The 22,786-nt window shown below is 35.2% G+C and overlaps 1 protein-coding gene across 5 annotated transcripts in view; it reads left to right on the top strand.

The window, feature by feature from the left end:
• Positions 1 to 22,786, top strand: part of TANC1 (tetratricopeptide repeat, ankyrin repeat and coiled-coil containing 1) — a 106,046-nt gene that overhangs the window by 72,351 nt on the left and 10,909 nt on the right. For all 5 annotated transcript variants that reach the window (XM_085304310.1, XM_085304314.1, XM_085304309.1 and 2 more), the window contains 11 exons: positions 884 to 1,009; positions 2,030 to 2,311; positions 3,092 to 3,240; positions 4,608 to 4,839; positions 6,067 to 6,233; positions 8,131 to 8,738; positions 10,362 to 10,470; positions 10,699 to 10,821; positions 13,362 to 13,598; positions 14,234 to 14,419; positions 18,409 to 18,487. In XM_085304310.1, the coding sequence (XP_085160436.1) occupies positions 884 to 1,009; positions 2,030 to 2,311; positions 3,092 to 3,240; positions 4,608 to 4,839; positions 6,067 to 6,233; positions 8,131 to 8,738; positions 10,362 to 10,470; positions 10,699 to 10,821; positions 13,362 to 13,598; positions 14,234 to 14,419; positions 18,409 to 18,487 (2,298 nt within the window). The remainder of the gene's footprint in view (positions 1 to 883; positions 1,010 to 2,029; positions 2,312 to 3,091; positions 3,241 to 4,607; positions 4,840 to 6,066; positions 6,234 to 8,130; positions 8,739 to 10,361; positions 10,471 to 10,698; positions 10,822 to 13,361; positions 13,599 to 14,233; positions 14,420 to 18,408; positions 18,488 to 22,786) is intronic.

Genomic DNA, 22,786 nt, shown 5'->3' with positions numbered 1-22,786 from the left:
TTAAAGATAGGGTTGGTCTCATAGTAAAAAAAGAAACTATTAACATGAGTACTGTATACCATGTGAGGAAATTAAGGCAGAGATGAATGCCTTCTGAGTGAAGAAAAATCTAATCAAATTTTTAATGAGCTTGATTAGAAAGCATTTTGTAAAGGTTATAACATGGATGACTTTGCTGCTGTAGGTGGTTTTGAAAGTAATGCACACAAACTTGCTACCAGACCTGTTTTTAGAGTAACATTATGCTGTAGAAGCATTGCTGTATTTCAGTTGCATGAGGATGTTGAGAACAACTACTGTTGCAGGTAGTTTCTCATCAAGAACTTTTATGTGATTTAGAACTGTGTTTGTCTATGCAAAGAAACATGTGAAGACTTAGTTAATGCAATGATTGTTAATGTCCTGGATGTGGTGTAGTAGTACATACACTGTTTAGTACAATACATACAACACTAGTCTAATTGCAAAATTTAATTTCCAGCAACTCCAAATGAAGTCAAGGTAGAAGATTCATATAGCTCTTTTTGCTGTGTTTCTGCATGGTAGTACCGAAGTTTTACTAAATAATTTGTGAAGTCTTAACTCTTTTTGGCTTCTGTCCACAAATTTTAGTGTCATTCTAAATTCTGATGGCAATATTTTACCATCATTTATACTATATTAAATATATACAACATAATAATAAAAGCAGAAAAGAAGCACATCTGACAAAAGAGGAATGTTTTTCCACTGCATATTTCAAGGAGATGATAGTGATAGAGATACAATCCACTAGAAAAACTGATCTATAAAATCTATGCTGAAATCAAAAATGTAGTAACTAATAATGTTCTTTGTTGCTTATGCTGAGAAAAGAATAAGCTTCAATTCTTTAATACTCTAGCAACAAGTTCAACCAAACTAGAAGATCTGAGTTATTTGGATGGACAAAGAAATACTCCTTTACGCACTTCAATTCGCTTACCTTGGCACAACACTGCTGGGGGAAGAGTGCAACAGGAAATTAAAGGTATACATATTCACATCTGCATCTACCGTGGTAAACTCGCGCAATTCTGCAGTAGTTTTGTAACAACGGTATTCTGAGATCTTTGTAAACATCCGCATCCCACAATATATTTAAGTATAGTCTGTTAATAGCAAAGAAGATATGCTCCAGGCAGATTAGTCAGCATGTCTGAAAATGAGATGCTTGCTCACACTTTTTCTCTGCGTAATGCTGTGGCTTAGAAATTGTGTGAATGGCTTTTTATAACAAACCAGTATATTGTTTATCTAACTAATGTATGTATGAACAGTGCATTGTACTTCATGTGAATATCCAAAGTGAAGTTCTGTACTTCCAGTGTTCAGAAACTGTCCTGGAGATTTCCTTGATTGCCAGTTTTTATCATCTATGACAGTTAGATAAGTGTTCTGCAATGTAAGAAATACTACACTGTATCTTCTGAGACCGTTATTCAAATTTTGGTTTAGGAAGAAAAATGATTTAATACCATTTGACTTGTTTGAGTAACATATGCTTCAGTGTTTCTGATCTTTGAACCACCAAATATCAGGTTTAAATTAAATGGAAGTGAGGTATGCAAATTTTTATTTTCTTCTCTTAAATAACTTAGTCAACTACAGGTTTTGTTAGTCGAGCAATAAAAAAACAGAAGAATGTAAGCAACCTTCTGGTAAAACAAATCTTGAGATCATGTATAGGCTGTCCTCTTTCATTTACTTGTTTCCGTACTTGTTAATTATTACTGAAACAGCATTTCTCTAACATTGGCTTTTATTAATGAATCCTACTGAAAATGTTTTACCCCAAATTTATAGGTAGACTCTAATTGACACAGGAATGATGGAGATGATCTGTATCGAACAAAACAGATTTTATTATTTTTAGGGTAAAAGCCCTGAGAAGAGGTCTGACTGTTAACATGATTAATAAGGCTACTGAATGATTGATTTTCTGGAACAGTGCTATTTTATTTCATGTCTAATTTCTTCTGATGAACTTTTCCCCAATGCCACTTCTCAGGACATCTCATCCCATATAAGCCTCAAGACATTTTGCTAAAGCCACTGTTGTTTGAAGTGCCAAGCATAACGACAGACTCTGTGTTTGTCGGAAGAGAGTGGCTGTTTCAAGTGATTGAAGAAAAGTTGAAGAGTACAGATCTGGCAGAGAACAGGGGAGCAGTTATTACTGGAAACGTGGGATTTGGGAAGACCGCTATTATTTCACGGCTGGTGGCACTTAGCTGCCATGGAAGTCGCATGAGGCAAATAGCTTCAAATAGTCCTAATTCATCGCCCAAAAGTATGTTCCTCTTCTGAATTATTGTTTGTGTTACTGTACTGATAACGAGTCAGAATGTTGTTTGCTTTTCTTTTCAGACATAACTTAGGGGCTTATGGACTCCTCAAGAAACATTTTTTTTTTTTCGCAAGGAAAGGAAAACGTTGAAATTGTATGCTTTGTCCAATACCTTCCACAAAATATGCTATGGTCTCAGCCACTCAGAAAAGAAAGTAAAGTGGGGGTACTATAAAATCTCTTCTTGCAGTGCTTACCTTAAACTCTGTGGGCAATGTAACTTTAGCAGCTTGTTCTCCCATAGTTTTATTTGGAAGGAGAGGAATGACAAGTTTGTTCCCCACTGCATACCACATATTTTGTGTAGAATATGCGTAGAGGCAAGAATCAAACTATGGAGAAATCAATTCTTCTTAAGCCCTCCACTGAGATGCATAGGATTCACTTGTCACTTGGCCAATCCAATGCCTCCATTAATTGGAAGAAGGGTGTGACTGTCATTACTACTACTTCCACTATTGATGCTTCAAATATGCTGTTTGTGACTGAAAAAAAACCTGTCGGTAATAATAACCTATTGATATTTTCCAACAGTTTAGTCATGTAATATCTGTTGGTTCATATGAGTCATAGAATATGTAATATTCCTAAGAAAACTCTTCACATCACCACAGTTTAGCTTTCAGTAATTTTATAGGTTTGTTCTAAAAGTCAGATGAACTACTCTAAAACTGTAAAGTTGCAAATCTAGTCTCTCTTGTATTTATTCCCTTTTAAATATAGGTGGTGATTCCTGTCAGGAGATCCCCTTAAGTCAGTTACCCGCATCTGTTCCCCCAAGTGGAACCAACACAATGAAGGCCCTGTATTGTCCTGGTAGTCCTGAACACCAAAATCAAACAGGTGACTCTGTGAGACGTCTTGCTTCAAAGGTGAATTTTCCACTCATTGATTGCCTTTTCTCTTTAAGTATGTTAGAAAACTGCAAACTTGATGGGAGACCATTTTGCAAAGGCTCCTGAATATACTAGTAGTCAGTGGTGGGAGAATAGGCAGTAACTTTGGGCACTTCTAAAAAGATGAACAAGTTTCACAGATGGTCAGGGCTTTTCCTTATCTTTCAAGTTGTGTCTTGAATTCTGCTTAGCCTTAGAAAAGTATATGTTTGGCAGGAGAGGGGGTTTTTGCTTTGGTGACTGATGGTTTTTTCCTCTTTGAGAAACTGATTGCGGTGGCTCTGTTTCTATAGGTTAAAAATATTCTTTCTGTTCTATATGACTATGAGAAGGTTGGGATTCTTTACTTGCAAAAAGGCCTTGTGTTCTCATGAAGTAGATGGTTGGCATGCTTTCCAAAAGCAGAATATTGAAAGAATAATAAAATGAAATGTCGGTGTATAATGCATCTGTATTTACTGAGCAAAGAGTCTGAGTAGGTGAAACTGTGTGTTAATACTTACTGCACAAGTTGTGTATGAGTGTAATCTTTTTATTTTCCATACTTTGTTAGTCTAAAGATAAGTCATTAAAAACTATTTCTGCGTTGTATTATTGTACTAGGAGGGGTTTTTTTCTGCCTAAGTGGAAAAAACAATTAATGTCTGAATTCCATACTTTATGCAACGAGTCGAGGAAAACATGGGGTTATTGTTGCTGTCTTTAATGTAGTGTGTATTATTTGGAAAGAATACCATGAAAGCCACTGACATGCCAACTTTATATATACTGTGAATACTGCTTTTTCCTTGTGGTTTGATTTGTGCAGAAATAAGTGATATTCTACTTTCAAATAATACATAGCTTTGCAATAATCAGAATAAAGCCAGTTGTCTTTTTTTCTGCCCATTTGCTATATCAGAATGTACTTAATGGCTGTCTGTCATTTGCCCTTGCCTAAAGATGCTCAAATTAGTCCTTGGGTCTTTACAGAGTGTAACACCATTGTTAAATATTGATTGCTTAGTAGAACCTAAATTATTTTTCCTATACCCTCTGTATCCAAGTGGCAGGGACTCAAATGACTGCATTTTCCTTCCTGCATCTGATAGCTTGATTTCTTTTCCTCTTTCCGTGCCCTACAAGGTCAAAGTCTATTTCACTGTCCTCTGTTTATACCTCTGATATGGGCCATCTGCCACAAATTATGTAGTTGACTAATCATTCTAACACAGAAAAATATTTTGGAGTTGAAAGAAATTTAGTAACACTTTATTATAATTGGACTAACTAGGAATCATCAATATTTATTGGGTCTCTCCTGCTTCCTCCTTCTCTCTCCCCTCTTTCTTTTTATTTACCAGGTTGTTGCATATCACTACTGTCAAGCTGACAACACGTATACGTGTCTTGTCCCAGAATTCGTGCACAGTATCGCAGCTCTACTTTGTCGTTCAAATCAATTAACAGCATACAGAGATCTTCTAATAAAAGAGCCTCACCTACAAAACATGCTTAGCCTGAGGTCCTGTGTCCAGGATCCAGCAGCAGCTTTTAAAAGGGGAGTGCTGGAACCACTTTCAAACCTCAGGAAAGGTAGGTCAAGCAGAAARTAAATATAAAATTCAAAAAGTCTGGGTACATGTTCTAAGAGAAGCAAGTGAAGCAGAATGTCTTTAGAGAAGAAATTCTTTTATTTTGATTGTTCATTATTACAATGAATAGTTTTCAAACAAATGTTTCATGATTTTAAATAAAATTCTATAAAATGTATTAAAGATGATGGAAACTTCACTATTACCTTTTTACCAGAAAGCTCAAGGATAACTGTGGCTTGAAGCTAAGGCTGACACATTTTGCATCGAAGGATTTTGTTTTCACATGCTTGTGACTTTTTTCACACTTTTTTATTWGAAATTTTCTGTGCGTAAGCATCTGCCAAGTGAGCATTGGTTTTAAAAATTGAAATGGTAAAGCAGTTTGCCAAGAAGGCATGTAAGAAAGTACATACTTCTGTATTTTTAAAAAACTAGCAAACTCTTCCTTGAAAACCGCAAGCCTAGCAGTATATATGTCAGCTTGAGCAGGTACTTGATATTTGGCAAGGCAGAAGGAGTAGACTGGCCTGTGTGTGAACACAGTCTGTGGCATTCCTACGATAATCTGTCTTCAGTTCTTGAATTTTATGTGCTGTCAGCAAATATGTGTGAAACCCTTTGGCAGATCTTATGCTTGCTCCTGAAATTTTTCTCCTCAGAATTGAAAGTGTAAACCAATGGCTTTGATTTTTGCAAACTATATGCCTTTATTTTTTTGGTGAGTTTGATAATGTTCATGTAAATGGCTCATAACTAAAAGTGGTTTCGGTTAATAGCTTAACTAAATATATATGCCTTCTTCCCATATCTATGTATCGTTTATCTGTTGCATGTTAATAGCCATGTTTTAATCTTTTCATTCTTTTCAAATCAGTTGTGAAATGGATACATAAAAATAGTAATCAAAAACATTGTGATTGCTTGCACTTTTTAGCACTCTGTAGCAGTGTTGTTTTATAATTGTGAGACCTAGAAAACAAAGCTATTAACTCTTTTCATTGTTGGATAGAATTATTATAAACAGTAGACTGGTTTAAGTAATAGTAGTACTGTTTTTCAGTTGTTTAAAAGTAATCTTTTGAATACTACCAAAATAGGATAAAATTTATATACTGTGCATATAATTACCTGTTTTTCTTCCTTGATTTTCAAAATTTTGGAATAAGAATGTGTCGTTTTGTAAGAAAAATTGTAATCGTCTTTTTTCTTTGTTTCCTTTTTTCAGAGCAGAAAATTCCTGAGGAAGAATACATAATTCTAATAGATGGTTTAAATGATGCTGAATTTCATAAACCTGATTATGGTGATACACTTTCTTCATTTATCACAAACATAATTTTTAAATTTCCTCCCTGGCTGAAGCTCATTGTGACTGTAAGAACTAACTTTCAGGTAAAAACACCCTTTAATTTTTTTCTTCCTCTCAAACACAAAGTGRTCTTTCATATTGCTGCAGTTAGGTTATTGTGAAAAATACACTTGAGAGGAATTATGTCATAATTTTCTTTTTCCCTTCATCTTTTTTGTATTTTCTTTATGCAGAGATTAAGTGTGATATTGGAGACTTTTTTTAAATCATTTTCTGGAATGTGTTGGTGGAATTAATAACAGAAAAAGTGCTGAAACTATAGTATGTTTCATTGGTTTTCAAGAGAGAAATGAGCAAATGAATGAGTCGAGAGATCTGTAGTGGTCTTGCTTTCAACCTTTACTTGTTGGACTATATATCTGCTAGTGATAGGCTTTGGGTTTTCACATTTTAGGAAGGGATAATTTTGGAGATCATTGAAGTTGATTCCTGGCCTCAGTACCATTGATCTCTATCTCTCGTCATCCAGTTCCCCCTTCTGAAAAAATCCAACCCCAAAACTTCTAGTTCGAGTATTATGTCAGAATTACACAGCTAGCRGATACGTAAAATAATCCCGAGACACCTTTTTGTTGGGGAATGAGTGCAAAGGGATGCTGGAATGTAGTATTTTGGGATCTTTAAATTGGCAGGAGAGTGTGGCCATACAGAATTCCAGTTTGTTTTTTGCACTGGCTAGCAAAGTTCTGAACAGAGTTCTTCTTTCCAGCACTAGTCAGGCTATTTTAAGATATGCACACTTCAGTTAAAGAAAAAGGAAGTGTGGCTGATCATTAGTCTTTCATTGCACCGCTGAAATAACACCATTTATATTTTGACAGTACGTGAGATTCAGCCCTACCAGCCCTATAGTACCTCTCAACTAAGCACCCCTCACTCTCAGAGAGGAAATGTTGAAGGATTTCCGTCCTAGTCTATAATAACTGTTTCCTAATGCAGTTGAGGGTATATTTAGATAGAAGTAGGCAGATGGCTCCAAACTTGCTCTGTCTGTGCATCAGGCTGACAAGTTGCAAGATGGTACTAATGTGACATCTGTTTAGCAATGTTAGGGTGTAGCTGTGCTTCAGCAAGGCCTTCTGAGAGTTTATTCCATATCTGCCCTCTAGCTACTGGTTCTCTAAGCACATTACTGGATAAAAAGTTTAGCTCTCAACTAAACGTTGGATTTTAACAAGTGATTTCTGTAATAGGGATTGTGTTTCCTTTCTAGAGACGTTTGTGCAAAGTGTCCCATTAGCCTGAAAATTCAGCTTTTTAAATACATGTAATTACCTGCAAGTGAAATAAATAGTTTCTTTTTACATTTTAAGGTGTTGACAAGCTTGTTAAACTGTCCTGGTAGACACCTCTTTGTAAGAGGTTTCAGATCTCTTACATCTTTGTTTACCATAAAAATGTGTTCAGATAAACTCACTGAAGTATATGACTGCCATAGTTGGTACTTGCCTTAAACTGAACAGACTTGTTTATGTGTTGTTGGTACATTTTTGGTACATTGCTAGTGGAAGATGTAAGGATGAAGATCTGTTTCTTAATGAAGTTACTTTCTTCCTTGCCTCTCCTTATAACCCTGACCCTCTCTTAAAAAAAAAGTCCAATTCTGGATACTGTCTTCCAGAACTTACTTAAATTGCTTTTTTAAATTGAAGCAATCATTTATATAGTTCATCCCCTTTAATTCCCTTACAGAGCTTGGTTGGTAGAATATATGAGACCTTCCTATGAAAAATACAGAAATATTATTTCATCTGTTAGCAGGGCACAATATCTACAAAGCCACAGTAGAGCTAGCAAAATTTGTTTTTCATCTGTCTAGCACTCATTACAGGAAAAAAAAAAAAGATATTGTGGTTCTTTTGATGCTGGAATACTGTAACAAACGTGTGTGCTTTTTCTTTTTTTCTCTCCCTGCCACAGGAGGTAGCTAATTCACTGCCCTTTATCAGAGTATCCCTGGACAATTTTTCAGACAACAAAGAAATTCATGGTGACTTGAATGCTTATATTCAATACAGGATTAATAACAGTCAAGAAATTATAAACAATATCTCTTTAAATGGAAAAGCTGATGCAGCCATTATTGGGAAAGTGAGTAACCACCTGATCATGAGAAGCCTGGGATCTTATCTCTATTTGAAGTTGACACTGGATCTCTTCCAAAAAGGTCACCTCGTAATCAAAAGTGCAAGCTACAAGGTAGTTCCAGTGTCCCTATCAGAACTGTATTTACTTCAGTGCAACATGAAATTCATGACGAACTCTGCTTTTGAGCGCGCCCTCCCAATATTAAATGTGGCACTAGCATCCCTACATCCCTTGACAGATGACCAGATTTTCCAAGCTATTAATGCAGGCCAAATAAATGGTGAGCAACAATGGGAAGACTTCAACCAAAGGATGGAGGCCCTTTCATGTTTTCTGATCAAAAGACGTGACAAAACACGTATGTTCTGCCATCCTTCCTTCAGGGAGTGGCTTGTTTGGAGAGCAGATGGTGAAAGCACTGACTTCTTATGTGAGCCAAGGTAAATAAAAYCTGCAGTAAATCATGCTGAAATAACTGCAATTATGTTTTATATAATTGGCCTCAAGAATTGGTGAGAGGAGACAGTGATGTTAAAATACAAGTCTCATATTTTTTTCCAAATGAAAACCTGTACATCTTTAGAGGTGGAGTTGATAAGTGTCAAAGGTTACAGTAAATAATAGACCATACAGAATTTGCAGATTTGCATTTGATTTCACTGTCTTCTTAGGGAAATGAGTATTACATTGTTTTTAGTATGGCAAAATTCTTGACAATTTTTAGCAGTGACTCCTTTTGTATTTAGAGTGTAGGAATTAAAAAAAAAAGATCATTTTGACTCTTTTAAAAATAAAAATATTTAAATATTTCTTTCTATAATTGTAACTCCAGGTGGCACTGTTCAGTTTGTTCCTTCTCACCTCCTTTGGATGCAGGAGCAAATTAGTTAAACTGGAGACAGTAAAGAAAACAAAAGCAATAAACCCTTCTTCATTGAAGCTGTCATTGCACATGCACATTTTGACAGTCTTCATCTTCCATTTTTTTAATGTAGCATTTTGGTTTGTTTTTACTAAATAATAAATAATGTGGATTTTTAAAATTATCATAGACCCAAAACGTCTCTGTGCTGTAGAGTGATTTTAACAAAGAGTTCAGGTAATGCGGTCACTTATCTGTGGGGAGAATATCGGACTTGCAGATTTTTTGGCTCCTACCTTCTCTCAGTGTTTCTAGGTTTCCGTGAGCCCCTTGCATGCATGATGCAGAGTGCAAGCTCTAACAGAAGACAGAGAATAAGAATTTAAAGCTGTTCTTTATGAAAGTTCTGTTCAGATATTTCTAGGGGTGGGATGAGAAGTCTCCCCTCATCCACAAATAGAACAGTCTAATTAGCATATGGTTAATTGTCCTGTAGTATATACTCTAATTAGCATACAGTATGTGTTAACTTTGTTTTCTCAAGGTTATTCCACTTCCTTCATTTCCTCGAAAATTGACAGCTGACTAATGTAGGTGTAGATTACTAAATACACAATTTAGTTCAAATTTTGAAAGGATTCCATTTTTACAGTTTTGCAAAAAGACTGAGTTTTATCTGAGGAAGCTGCAGATTCTGACTGTGAAATGAAACAAGCACAGAAGGAGGAGTTTTGTGCAAGTCAGTGTGTAGAGCTGAATCAGATCTGACCAGGGCCTTCTGTGAGGCAATGGCAGAAATATTAGGAGCATGTTTCAAACATAGTGTGCCTTTTTTCTCTTTGCATTATTTAATTGTGGAAATAATTTTGTTTAGATGTAATGGTTTGAAAAAAAAAAACAGAAAAGGCAGCAACATAAGCAGCTCTTGCTTTTTCACTAATAAACTGATGACAACAGCAGCAAACATTTCCAGATATTATTTGGAAAGTTTGCAGCAGTCATGACTTCGCTGTTTAGATTTTAGATCTTGTTTGCTTTGGTGGAATTTCCTGATTCAAGTAGAGACCTGGACACTTTTTAAAGAAGCGGCTGTCCAACAAAGAAACTTGAGCTAATGTGACAAACGTACAAGCATGTCAGGATATTTACTGGAAGTATAATTATACATGCAGTTCTCTCTCAATCCTGATCTTTTTACTAGGAATGGACATGCTCTACTGGCTTTCATGTTTTCTCGACAGGAGGGGAAGTTAAACCGACAACAAACTATGGAGCTTGGTCATCATATACTTAAAGCTCACATTTTTAAGGTAAAGCTGGCAGCTTAATAGGAGTTTTATGATCTCTGTATATGAAAATGTGTTAAGAGGTCCTCATCAGAGTTGCTTTAATAATTTATCAGAAGCTTATGCAGAACACCTGAAATTGTTACCATTGCTAAAAATAACAAATTATAACTTCTGTTTATACTGATGAGATGTAGATGTAAATATTATTTGTAATCTTACAGAGATTTCCCATTATATCATTTCTGTTAGGGTTTCAGTAAAAGGACTGGAATTTCTTCCAGTCATCTTCAAGCCTTGTGGATTGGATATAGTACTGACGGACTGTCTGCAGCCCTTGCTTCTCTGAGAAACGTCTATACACCCAATGTGAAGGTAAGAAAATAAGCATTCAGGTGCAATCAGTGCTCTATCTCCCATTGTTCCTACAAATCTGTTTACTGAACCTTGAAATTACTTAAAAAAAAAAAAAAAAAGTCCATCTTCCATCTATTACATTCAATGTAAATATAATTTAAAGTAACATTACAGTAAGTCATCCAGAGATGTTCTGCAAATACTATTTAGGAAGGAATAGGAGGAAGAATGGATTGTTGTCTACAGATATATAGTACTCCATAACTCCATACAGTTCTCTGTAACCTCTGTATGGGTTTGCTGCAGCACCTGGCACAGGTTTCCTGCCTCCACATTTCTGAATAGACAGTTGGAATGTGGATGATACTACTCAACAGATGTCAAATATTTTTTGTAGATTACATTTCAAATCACACTTTTTTTAACACTACATTTTAAATCAATTGTTCTGCAGCTGAATTAATTCTGTTGATACTGCTGCCTCTGTGGGCTTTCTACATTGTATTGGATCACTTCACTTTTTTGATAATCAGAGATGGGCAATTTTTTTCTTCATTGCTATTTGATCTCTTTTTTGGGCTATTTTCAAAATGTTATGCCGAAGATTATTAGATACTCAGATGAACTTAAGTAAGCACACTTCAAACTAGTAATACCTAACCCAAAGACAGGTCAGGGAAAGACTTTTTGATTCACTTTACATAGCAAATGCCCTGTCAGCTGTATTTGTCTGAGTTTTGAAAACTTAGGTAGATAAGCATGTTTTTTAGAAGTTGTACCTTGGAAGGTTTAAATATAAAGAGTTTGCAAGATGAAATAGTTAAGTCTGAGCATTCCCAGGTTCTCCTTTCTGTTTTTGACTTTAGACTTCTCAAGGGTAGTTTGAGGCACAAGATCTGTAAAATGAGCATGATGTTGAAAGTGYTTTTCTTCATGTAAGATCAGTTGAGAGCTGTTAAATTGGTTCAAAGTATTAAATAAAGCAGAATCAGAGTAAGAACACATTAAAAATAACCTCTTTAATACATGTGGAGAGCCTACTGAAAGTATATATGCTTGACGTTCAGAGTGTAATAATACTACATTATAGAAGTAGAAAAATTTATCTATAGAAAAATAATCCTTCTGATAAATTAAGTTTTTATGGTGTAGGTAATTTTATTTTTGTTTGATCCTTGTGATAACTTGCATTTATTTTCATTCTGAAACATTCACTGCATGATCACTTTAAATGCTGTGTCAGTACATGTTGCAAAATATCTGCTTTCCTAAGAAACGATACAAGTTGTTTGTGGAATCTTGGTGTCCTAACGTTATTAATTGGCTTTTATATATCTAGAGCCTCTTAGAGTGCAACTAGCATGTATCATAGTAATTTAGATTATGCATGTAATTAAGTGGCTTCTTCTGGTTTATAATTGGAAATAGATTGTTGAGGGTTAGTATAGTTTCTGAGGCCTGAGTACAAAAGTTAATTTATTCATCAGCCGATGCTAATTTCATCAAGAAGCAAGTGATGTAGCAGATACATAGATGATGAGATTTAGTTGAGGAACAAGCAAGGAACATTGAAACTACAAAGCCTTTAAATAAACACTGGGCAAAATTGATGTGTTAAAAACATTAATTCCTTTGCTGATAAATATTTTTCCGTTAATGATAACCTCTTTACAGGAGGTTTTAAGTAGGTAAGGACATAAAACCCAGTATTAAAAAAGAAAAAAAAAAAAGTTATCTGTAACTAAAACCCTCTATAGGAAAAAAAAATCTTAATGTAATTTTTTTTAAAACTCTGCTGTTTTGGACTGTGATTGTCCGGTTGCATTTTCCTTAACAGTTCTGATGAAAAGAAGGATTTCACTCTTAATTTTGGTGTACCCACAGTCTGTTGCATAGATGGGCGTGTTAACAAACTTCAAACTTTAGGAGGTCAAAGGTACCCCTTGATTTGCTGAGCAGAGTTCAACCATGTTTTCTTGTGTGCAGAAATACCAAGGGAATGGTAAAAGGAGAAAAACTGTGTGATTAAAAAGATTTTAAAAATAAAAATGCCAGCATCCCTGGATTCAGGTAGGGAAATAGGAGTTGGAAGTTGCAGTTTTAGCCAACTACTAAGCCTTTCAGCTGGAAATTTGCTTAGACACATGTGCATAGGCAGAGCAATATTTTTTGCATGTTTTTTGTGTGTGCACGTATTTATGTGCAGCCTTGTTCTCTATTAATGCAGTCTGTTAGGTAAATCTGCAAAGTAGTAATAAATAATGTAGCTGCAAAAATCATACTATTGTAAAAGATTTTGAAGTTGATAAGAGAGGAGTAGTGAGTTTTGGGGGAGAGGTAGACCTTATTTAATAATACACAGTTTACATATTATCTGTGAGAAAATCATTGTACTGCTAAACTTTGGTGTTACTGTATATGTGGTAAAGCCAGTGTCTATCAACAATGTGTATCAAAATTGGAGAGTAACACAGAAGGACCTGAATCAAGATATCAGAGTTGGTTCATAAATTAAGACAAACATGAAAAAAAACTGTTTTGTTAAAATTAAATTTTAGGTGAGTCGTCTTCTGATCTTGGCAGGAGCAAATGTGAATTACAGAACAGAAGTACTAAATAATGCTCCAGTTCTGTGTGTTCAGTCACACCTTGGACATGAAGAAGTGGTCACTCTTTTACTGGAATTTGGAGCTGCTATTGATGGAACTTCACAAAATGGAATGACCCCGCTTAGCTATGCAGCAGCTGCAGGTCACATGAACATAGTTGTGCTGCTGTGCAAAAGGGGTGCAAAGGTAAGTTGAGGCAAAAAGATTGCAATGGTTGCAGCCAAAATGTAATGTGAATGCCTAAGAAAATTGTTATTGATTATATAATTATATGCTTAAGTAATTATACACAGAGACTTCTGGGTATTAAATGAAAGTTTAGAACATACATGCAGACTTCCATGAAAAGGTGTCTTTCTGATCGTGTGCTTAGTTTTATATGCATAAATAATTCCTGTAAAGTTAATGGGACTATTTACCTAGAAGATACTGAAATCTTTGCACTAATATTGCTTAGAAATCCAAGTATGAAACACCAACATTTATCATCAAAATGTAGTCAGCAATACTGCAAGTGTTTTCATGGCAGTTGGCAAGAGGAGTAAAAGGGAGCATTCAGAAAGGCTGCTTGGTGTTCCATTCGGAAGGGATTTCACGGCAGTAGTTTGTAAGTGCTTCCCAGGAGAATATGGACCATCCTGTTCCCAGGGTTTGAATGAGACTGACCAGCCTATAATTCCCTCGATCTTTCTTCTTGCACTTCTTGAAGATAGGCGTGTCATTTGCTTACTTCCAGTCCTCGGGAACCTCTCCTAATTGCCATGACATTTCACTAGACTTTTTTTTTTTTTAATTTTAAGTATTTTTCTTTTCCAATGCAGGCTGACTACCTAGACAAGAAAGGCCAATGTGCTTTGATCCATAGTGCATTGAGAGGGCATCGTGATATCCTTGAATACTTGCTCAATGTTGTTTGGATAACTCCTTCACAAGAACAACATTCACTGAGAAAATGCCAGGTGCTGCAGCAAGCACTGACAGCAGCTTCCAGTATGGGACACTGTCAGGTACGTTGGTAGATGGGATATTTCCTAATCTGTTTGAATTCATCAGAATTGTACAACAGGGTTTGTAGTTATTTATAGAAAAGATTTGGAGAGCCAAACTACTGAATTTTCAGATATTTTTAATAGGATGCATTCTTTGCAGCTTGATTTAAATACCATAGCCAGTAAAATGACTTGCATCTAGATTTTGTCTGTATGTAATTTTTTACCTACGTTCTCCTCACTGTTCTTGAAGTTGTACTAAATCTGTAATGGTGATGACAATATTCTATGTAAATGATCCAACCTAATATTTTATCCAGAAACTATTGCACCTTAGCTAGATATTTTTTTTTGTCATTGAATTAATAAATAAAAAAGTACACTGAAAGAATGGGATTGTTTCACTATGCAACTTCACATATAAAGAGTGCAACACATTATAGGTTGTTCATACATGTTTTACTGCTTACCCTAGTGCACATACCAGGTTACAGACTTCAGCTTTCCGTATTTTTCCTCAGCTCAAGAACTGAGTACGAAGTTGAATATAGAAATTTGCAATCTTGCAGCCAGTGGAGAGCACAGGACTGCTCTCGGGGAATGGCTTACTCCGGTTTTCTTGACAATATAGTTTGTAAACTGGATAGCTCAGTTAATTGATAACAAAGAAATTCTAGTAAAACAACTTCTACGTGAACTGCAGAAATTTCATGTACCTAAGTTTATGTGCAGTAGCTGATACCTGTGTTGTTACTGCTCTTATGTTTTTGGTGTTGCAGTCTGTATAGAAGAATGCAGTTTAGATACACGGACGCTTGCCTCCATTGCAACTATTCTCATGTAGATGGAGGCTAACCTGCACCAAGCTACCTAGGAAGCTGAGCTCACCGTTAGCCTGTCTCACCAACTTCAGAGGCTGCAAAACTGTTTTAAGATTTGATGCAGCTGTTTGTTTGTTTGTTTGTTTGTTTGTTTTTCTCTATTTAGGCCAACTTTAATAATTTTTCCATTAAAATCATAGAAGGAATCATAGAATCAGTAAGGTTGGAAGGGACTTCTGGAGATCATCTAGTCTAACCCCCTTGCTCAAGCAGGATCACCTAGAGCATGTTAGACAGGGTTGCAGCAACAAGGACCCCCCCCCCCTTGCTGAAGCCTAGGCTTAAACCAGGGACCTTTAGATCTTCAGTCTAATGCTCTTCTAGCTGAGCTATTTTTGCCCTAAGTTAAAAATGGAATTTTCTTATATTTTGCCTTCTCTTCCCTTTTTTTTCTGGAAATAAGACCCCTGTCTTCCATTCTTACCCATGTGAGGATATGTACCCCACAGTAATTCTTCATGTTTCCACATGAGATTGGTATTTCTGGCAAACTCTTCATAATTCCTACATGGTGCTGTAACTGTCTACTCTGTATTTTACTTTTCTGCTCTCAGATTTAATTTATACAGGCATTACCCCACTAATTTCTCTGAAATCTGGAGTGCAGAACAGATTGTGGTTAATTTATTATGATTAATTAGTGATTGCACTGATAAATCTGAAGATAGTTTCTACATTGATTTTTAGCTCAGCACATACAAAACCTCAGTGTGGACATTTTAAAATCAAATTTAGCTTGATTTTGGTTAAGTTCTTTTATTTTGTTGCTTAGTGTTGTTTAGCTTGATCCAGTGGTTTAGATTGGTTTACATAAGTAGGTTTTAAAGAATATATTTCTTGATTGTTTTTGTACAATTAAAAAAGCACAGAATAAATTATTAGTATAGTTTGTAAGGAATTTGCCTTTTTACTTAAGTGGAATGATACTGCAATAATTTATGCATTGATTTGCGGTTTTCTTTGCAGAGGATGGATGGTATTCAGTGAATGAAACTGATTCTAACAACAGATATTTTTACTTTTTCCATCATTATGAAGCCTTTTACCAGCTACACTGCGCACCAGTAAAAACTTGCTTTAGATGTGTATGTTTTTCTGTAGGTTTCTCTAAGGCAGTGAATACCATAAAATCAGAACACCATGAAAGTACTGAATTTACTTCCTCTAGCAAGCCTGAAAATAGTATTACCTTCATCTGGTAGATAGAGACTTGAGAAACAGAAATTGCTGGAGCTCACTTGAGAAGTCACTGGAAGAGGGAGGAGAAAACTCAACTCTCAACAAATTTTACCACCTCAGACAGAGGATAGATCTTTCCATGGTTTCCTGTATTGTGGGCTCCTCTTCACCTTAGTAATGAAGGAGTCTCAGGAAGAATCAGGATTTCTCTAGGGATAAAGTAATATATGGTCATAATTAAATAGTATATTTTTATTCTGAATATACGTATTTTACATTTGTATGTCTAAAATTGTCTCTTTTCAAATAAGTGAAATCTAAGACTGCTTCACAGACATTATTTTAGTATCCGACATCTCAGAGTTTCTTTGAAATAGTATTAAGCTAGGAAGTTTGTGTGGTTTTGAATATGTGTATATAGTAAAAAGAAATGTTTGCCATCATTACAATATTATTTAGCAATAGAAACACTAAAGATAAATATAATAAATACTCAGATTCTTTAAATATATTGATAATACGGGTCTGTCTTCTGGTCTTTGGGAAAATAATACTTTACAATGAGAAAAAGTAATCAGTAAATATAAAATACACAAATAAAGATCACAATAGGCTGATAGAATTTTATATGAATATAGGAGATGCCCTAAAATAGAGAAGATGGTCTCTTTAGTGAAAAGATTTTTATATTTAGTATTTTTAATATCTAATTAAAAGAGTTTTTTACAAGATCATGATTCCAATCTCTTGAAGTTGTTTACATGATTCAAACAGAACTGTCTGTATGCAACTAATTTATCATATGATTTGAGTATCACGTAAAGTCAATATGAGGATTCTAAACTATGATGATTAACTTGAACTAATGCAAAAATTCCTTTACTGTAGTAGAAGTTCTTACTTGCCTTTCACTGATGAATGTGAAAGGAGCTGACTCACCAGCATCTGCAGAATAGATCACATTAATCATAAATACTTCTTCATTGACTAAAAATTTCTCCTCTTTTTAAGCAAAAAGAAACTTAATTTTTCTTAGCTTGAAAAAAGAGCTTATGTATTTCATTAATTTTCATTAATACCTTATATTCTAGCATCTTAAGTTTTCAGATTTTCTGCAGTCTATACAATACTTTTCATGCAGCCTGGGAGTATGTTGCTACACTTTCTTCTTTCCTACCTTTGCTCCTTCCTTTATCATTCAGAACTTTTGTTAGTGTGGTTCCACTCCCTTACCTGCTTGCTGCAGTCTCAGTCTCAGTAAGTTTGTTCCCAATTAGAAAACTGTTTAAAGTAGAACTTAGAAGAGGGTTTTAAATTAATATTCTTGTACTAGCTGGTGGTTAGAGAACATAGCTTTTTTTAATAAGATAAAAAATAAAACCACAAAACTTTAATAATTAGTCTTAAGTCTAAAAATTAGCATTTATCAAAATATGCTCAGACCATTCTGTGAAGGAAAAGTTTTGAAGAACAGTTAGGCTATAAATAGCATAAAGAAAAAAATATATAAATCTCCATTTCACAAGATGTATTTCTTGCATACCTTTTTTGCTTCTAGGTAAAATGGAATTTTTTGTGTCTTCACTAAACTTAGCACACCTTGTTTTTATTTTGGCATTGTTGGCCTTAATTGCACTGATATATTTAGGTCACACTGGAGCTCATTTAATCATCATAGTGTAAAACACTTTGGACCAATTAACAGAAGTGTACTGGACTTATTTTAAAACTGTTTTAAACCACTCTTAATAACATTTGCGTATCTTTAAGCTATATCCCAAATCATACTGATCTTGTTTTGATGGATTAAGGACAAAATTAATTCTTTAATTCATGAAGCACTCTCGCTTGTTTTCGATGTTTTGTCTATTGCCATGTTTTGCGAGTGACATGTTGGGGAGGGAGCGTAAAATGTTAGGTCAGTGACCCGCTGGCTCTCCTTCGCAGGTGGTTCGCTACCTCTTGGCAAGCGAAAAGGAGCATGAAATTGACATCAACGACACGGACACACTGTGGGGAGAAACAGGTATTTTCTTTTCCTTTGGAACTTTTTAATTTTCTGTGGTAAAAGTAATAGGAGTGTACCGGATTTAATAATAAAATCCATACTGTTTATAAGCGATATTGATTTTTTTTTAATTTATTAAACCTATTCACCTGACAGATTGGGGAGAAAATTGTATAAAATCATTATTAATAAGTGACTTTTAATTAAATTGCAGATTGACTGCTGAGATGTAGTGCTTCAAGTTTCACTGTAGAATTTCTTGATATTATGCATCTGAGGAATTTTTTTTTTAATCTCTTTTGTTTGAAGGAGAGGTGATTGCGTAGTTTTAGTTAGGCAGTGGAAAAATACACGTTTACGTGCATGGCAAGATTTTTTTTTTTTTAATCTACATAGTAAATTATGCAGCCTACAGCTGGAAGTTCCCATGTTTTATTGTAGGAGTAGCATCTTAATTTCATTTAAACAACTGAGATTTGCATGAATAGGCAGGAAAACAGTCTCTTTTTTATGATCTTTTTTGAGTAGCCCTTTCACATACTTGAGACACAAATGTTCATCTATGCGTATGCAAAATTATGCTGACTCTTCATTGCAAATGGAAAAAATCCAGTGAATTTCAAAGAAACTACCTCTTCTTCTTCACGATGCTCTGAATTCAGCCTTATTTAGTATTTTATTTTCCAAGCTTTATATCATGATTCTTGTTTAATGTGTGGGAAATCTTTACTCAGAGTTGATGCTTCCTTATGCAGTTCTAACTTAGGATGGAGATCAAGGTATTAATCCAGAGAACTGTGCACAATTTGCTGTTCAGAGCTCTTCTGTGCTCTGAGATGCACGGTAGTAAGTTTTGGGTGAGGAAAACATGAAGAGGGAGTGAAGATAGCTACAGTATTAGCATTACCTGATATCACTCTTCAATTATTGAATGTAAAAATTTTATGAGATAAAGATGCTAATTTATCTGCTGGTGGACTCTTTGCGTACTTGCATAATTGGGTGAGCATGTATTTATATTGTGTTGTATGGTCCTTTAGCCATCTATTTTATAAGTGAGATCATGCTAATATTCCTTGCCAAGATGACAAAGAATGTGCGCATGGCAGTGCAGGCATGGCATACGTGAAAGGAGGATTTGATGGCATGTGGAACTGGATAATGGTAAAACCAAAAGTATGTGGCAGACGGAATGAGGAGCAGTGTGTTTTGTGAATGCCTGTTCTAAAATGGGAAAATTCATCACACGTTGAAAAATATGGAATGACCGTAAAGGTGCCTTCATCATATATTTGTATTGCTTGTTATCTATTCAATGGAATCCTTAGTGGTTTCTGCTCATTGTGGAGGCAGTTTCAATGGTATTTTGTCTCGCAGGTTTTTTAGAGGAGAAGACAGAGATCATAGTTTCTGTTCTCAATATTTTATGACATTAGTATAGGTAAAGGCTGTGTCTGTATGGAGTACAGGTTCAGAGCAAATCATATAGTAAATTAAAGCAATATAAACACACAGAAAAAACAGATAATGTATGAAATGAGAGGATGTAGGGGTGCAAAAATCTTAAAGCCTGTTCTCTAATTTTCCTGAGTTTGTCCTTTTCAAAATCCACATTACTATGTCTTACTCAGAAAAAACCATCTTTGGGGAGCCATCTTCCAGAGGTCTTTAATCTGCCTCATATGTTATATGTAAGTTAGCTGATTTGGAGTATTTTGTATTCTTTGTGTCATGCTTTCCTTACTTCCCTCTCCTCCCTACACCAATACCTGATCATGACAAACATGTACCTTGAGATAATGAAAACTCTAGAGCTCTGTCAGTTTGGGATGGAGTGTACTGTAGAAAGAAAGCATGAATGAAAATCACTTCAGTAAGTGGATGAGTAAGACTGGCATTATTGGCAGAAGAGAGTAATAGGAAAGTATGGAAATAACCTAAAATACTAACTAGGAAAGAGGTACAATGTAACTTGACAGTTCAAAGTTAAGAAAAGAGATTTTAAAATAAAGCTGTGGAGGCTTGTTTACCTTAAGGTAAGAGGACATACTGCATGCAAGGATGTTTAAATCCAATGCTGCTAAGTCAAGGTACAAACTTTGAATTCTAAAGGAGTTATAAAGGAAATGAAAGAAGATTCTCTACAAGCGTTGTTAATGCAAAGGTCATGAACATTGAAGCTAGTCACTTTATTGTGTGTGTAATGCAAATTTTGTTTATAAACCATTGTTTTCTTGGCTGTACAAATTTTCATGTGTCTACTAGTATATGTTAAAAATAAATCACCCTCTTCAAACAAGCACTGATACTTGCAAGATAAAATTCCAGAGTTAAGTCACACATATAGCAGCTGTTCTTGACCTTTAAAAGGAGTTTGTGTTTGATAAGTAGTAAGCTTAATTACTTTCTGTTTTACTGGTTGGATTCTACAAACAGTGGTGACGAATTAGTCTCGTTTCCAACTAATTTTGCAACTAATTTTCCAGACTTTGTGTGTGTCTTATTTCAGACATGAAAACTGCCTGTCTTATTTCAGACACAAAAACATCTTTTTTTCTCCTAATTACAATTTCTCTCTGACATTGTTGGCTGCAGATCAAAAATGTATCAAAGATTACTGTTTTTCCTTCAGCTTAATGGGCTGCTCTTCTGTTTTCCGTTCTGCATTAGTTAGTTTTGTAGCTTTTCAGTTAAATTCTTTCCTTTTCTTAGGCAGATGAGGCTGAGCTTTTGCAGAGAACCTTAGGCAGATCAGAGGTGATTCTTTCAGTGGAATACTTGGAATTCCTGAGCATGGTTTAGTCATGGTGTCTTTTAAGCTAATTCTACAAATTCTTTAGTCTTCCTCGTCTCTGAATAAAACACAGGGTAGTCGTGTTGCTGTAATGTTAGTTGAACTGTGAGCTAAAAACCTGGAACTGACAAAATGATAAATATGAAGTTTTTGAAAAAGATAGTTTGTTCTGCTTTTAATGTTGATACTTGTTAGGCGTCTATAACAGTTATTTCCAGTTGCTCAGATGTAAGCAGTTGATGTATCTATAACACAGTGATGTATCAGCCAGAGTGTATGAGTTAGATACTATTGAAAGAAATAATGTATTTACTACTTCCTGCAGAGTTTGTTTTCATTTACTTTCAGCATCTGTTGCAAGTTTTAAAAAAAATCTACTTTATCACCATTGAAAATTCTTAAAAAAAAAAAGATAAGAAATTCACTAGTTGACGCACTTCTTATTGGAAAGAAATGTGTTAGCTGTTCGTACTAGATTTATATAGAAAATGGAGTGGTGAATCCTGTACTGATTCTTGCCGAAGTTTACTCCTGAACACAGTCTTCAGAACTGTGTTAACATCACAGATGAGGCTGATGAAAAGAATTCAGCAAAAACAAAAGCTGTTTTTAATTTCACGATCCATTTAAAGCTGTCAACAAGAAGTTGATGTGAGGCAGATGGAAGGGAAGAAAATCACAATGGGGAAAATACAGGGAAATACTTTATTTTCAACCTTCAAAGAATATCACAGGAAAAGGAGGGAGTATGATCAACTACAGAAGATGGGAAGTTGTTTAAATGCATAGCTTTACAGCAAAATTTTTTTCAGAGTCTTGGTACTAAGTGGGGTTACAAAGTATTAGTGCCCTGTGTACGGAAATTACCTGCTTTCTTATAAGCAACACATTGTGAGCATAGATGTACAATAATTTTTATCTTATGAGTGGCTAGAGTAATTGTAATCTCAGTGGTTTTATTATTATTCCACCTAGACATGTGTTTTGGACTGCTCAATAAATAGGATATGGAGGTGTGTGTGGAAAACGTGATGTTCTGTAATGTTTTCAGACGTTCCTGAAATGGTGTCTTGTGATGATAGTATCTATCTGTCCAAAAGCTGAAAGGTTACTGCATTTTAGGTGGAGATCAAGACCACGTGACAACATACACTGTACGTTTCAAAAAATGTATTCAAGGTGAGGCAGAATGTTGAGGTCTCTTGTGTGCTGAAAAATGCACAGTGTTCCCTTGAGGCCAAGAGCAAGGACGAGCACATAGGAATCAGAACTGTTTATTGATGACCTACTGTGCTTTTCTTCGTGAAAAACAGGAGAAAGAATTTTAATTAGTGCAGAATGAAGCTAAGGTGTCTGAGAGGTGAACTTTCTGCGGAGCTCTAAATATCTATTGTAATACATCACAGCTAGGCATTGAGGAAACAGTGCTCTCCAAAACTTGAGTTACAGTGCCTTTGCTGAGTCCCAGAACTGTTGTGATCTTTGCCTTTGGGAAAGACGTGATGGAAAGGGACAAAGCTTTC

The sequence above is a fragment of the Rhea americana genome, unplaced genomic scaffold (genome assembly GCF_003343005.1).
Source record: "Rhea americana isolate MKP2758 unplaced genomic scaffold, rheAme1 scaffold_206, whole genome shotgun sequence".
NCBI lineage: Eukaryota > Metazoa > Chordata > Aves > Rheiformes > Rheidae > Rhea > Rhea americana.
This window is presented reverse-complemented; position numbering and strand designations above follow the sequence as displayed.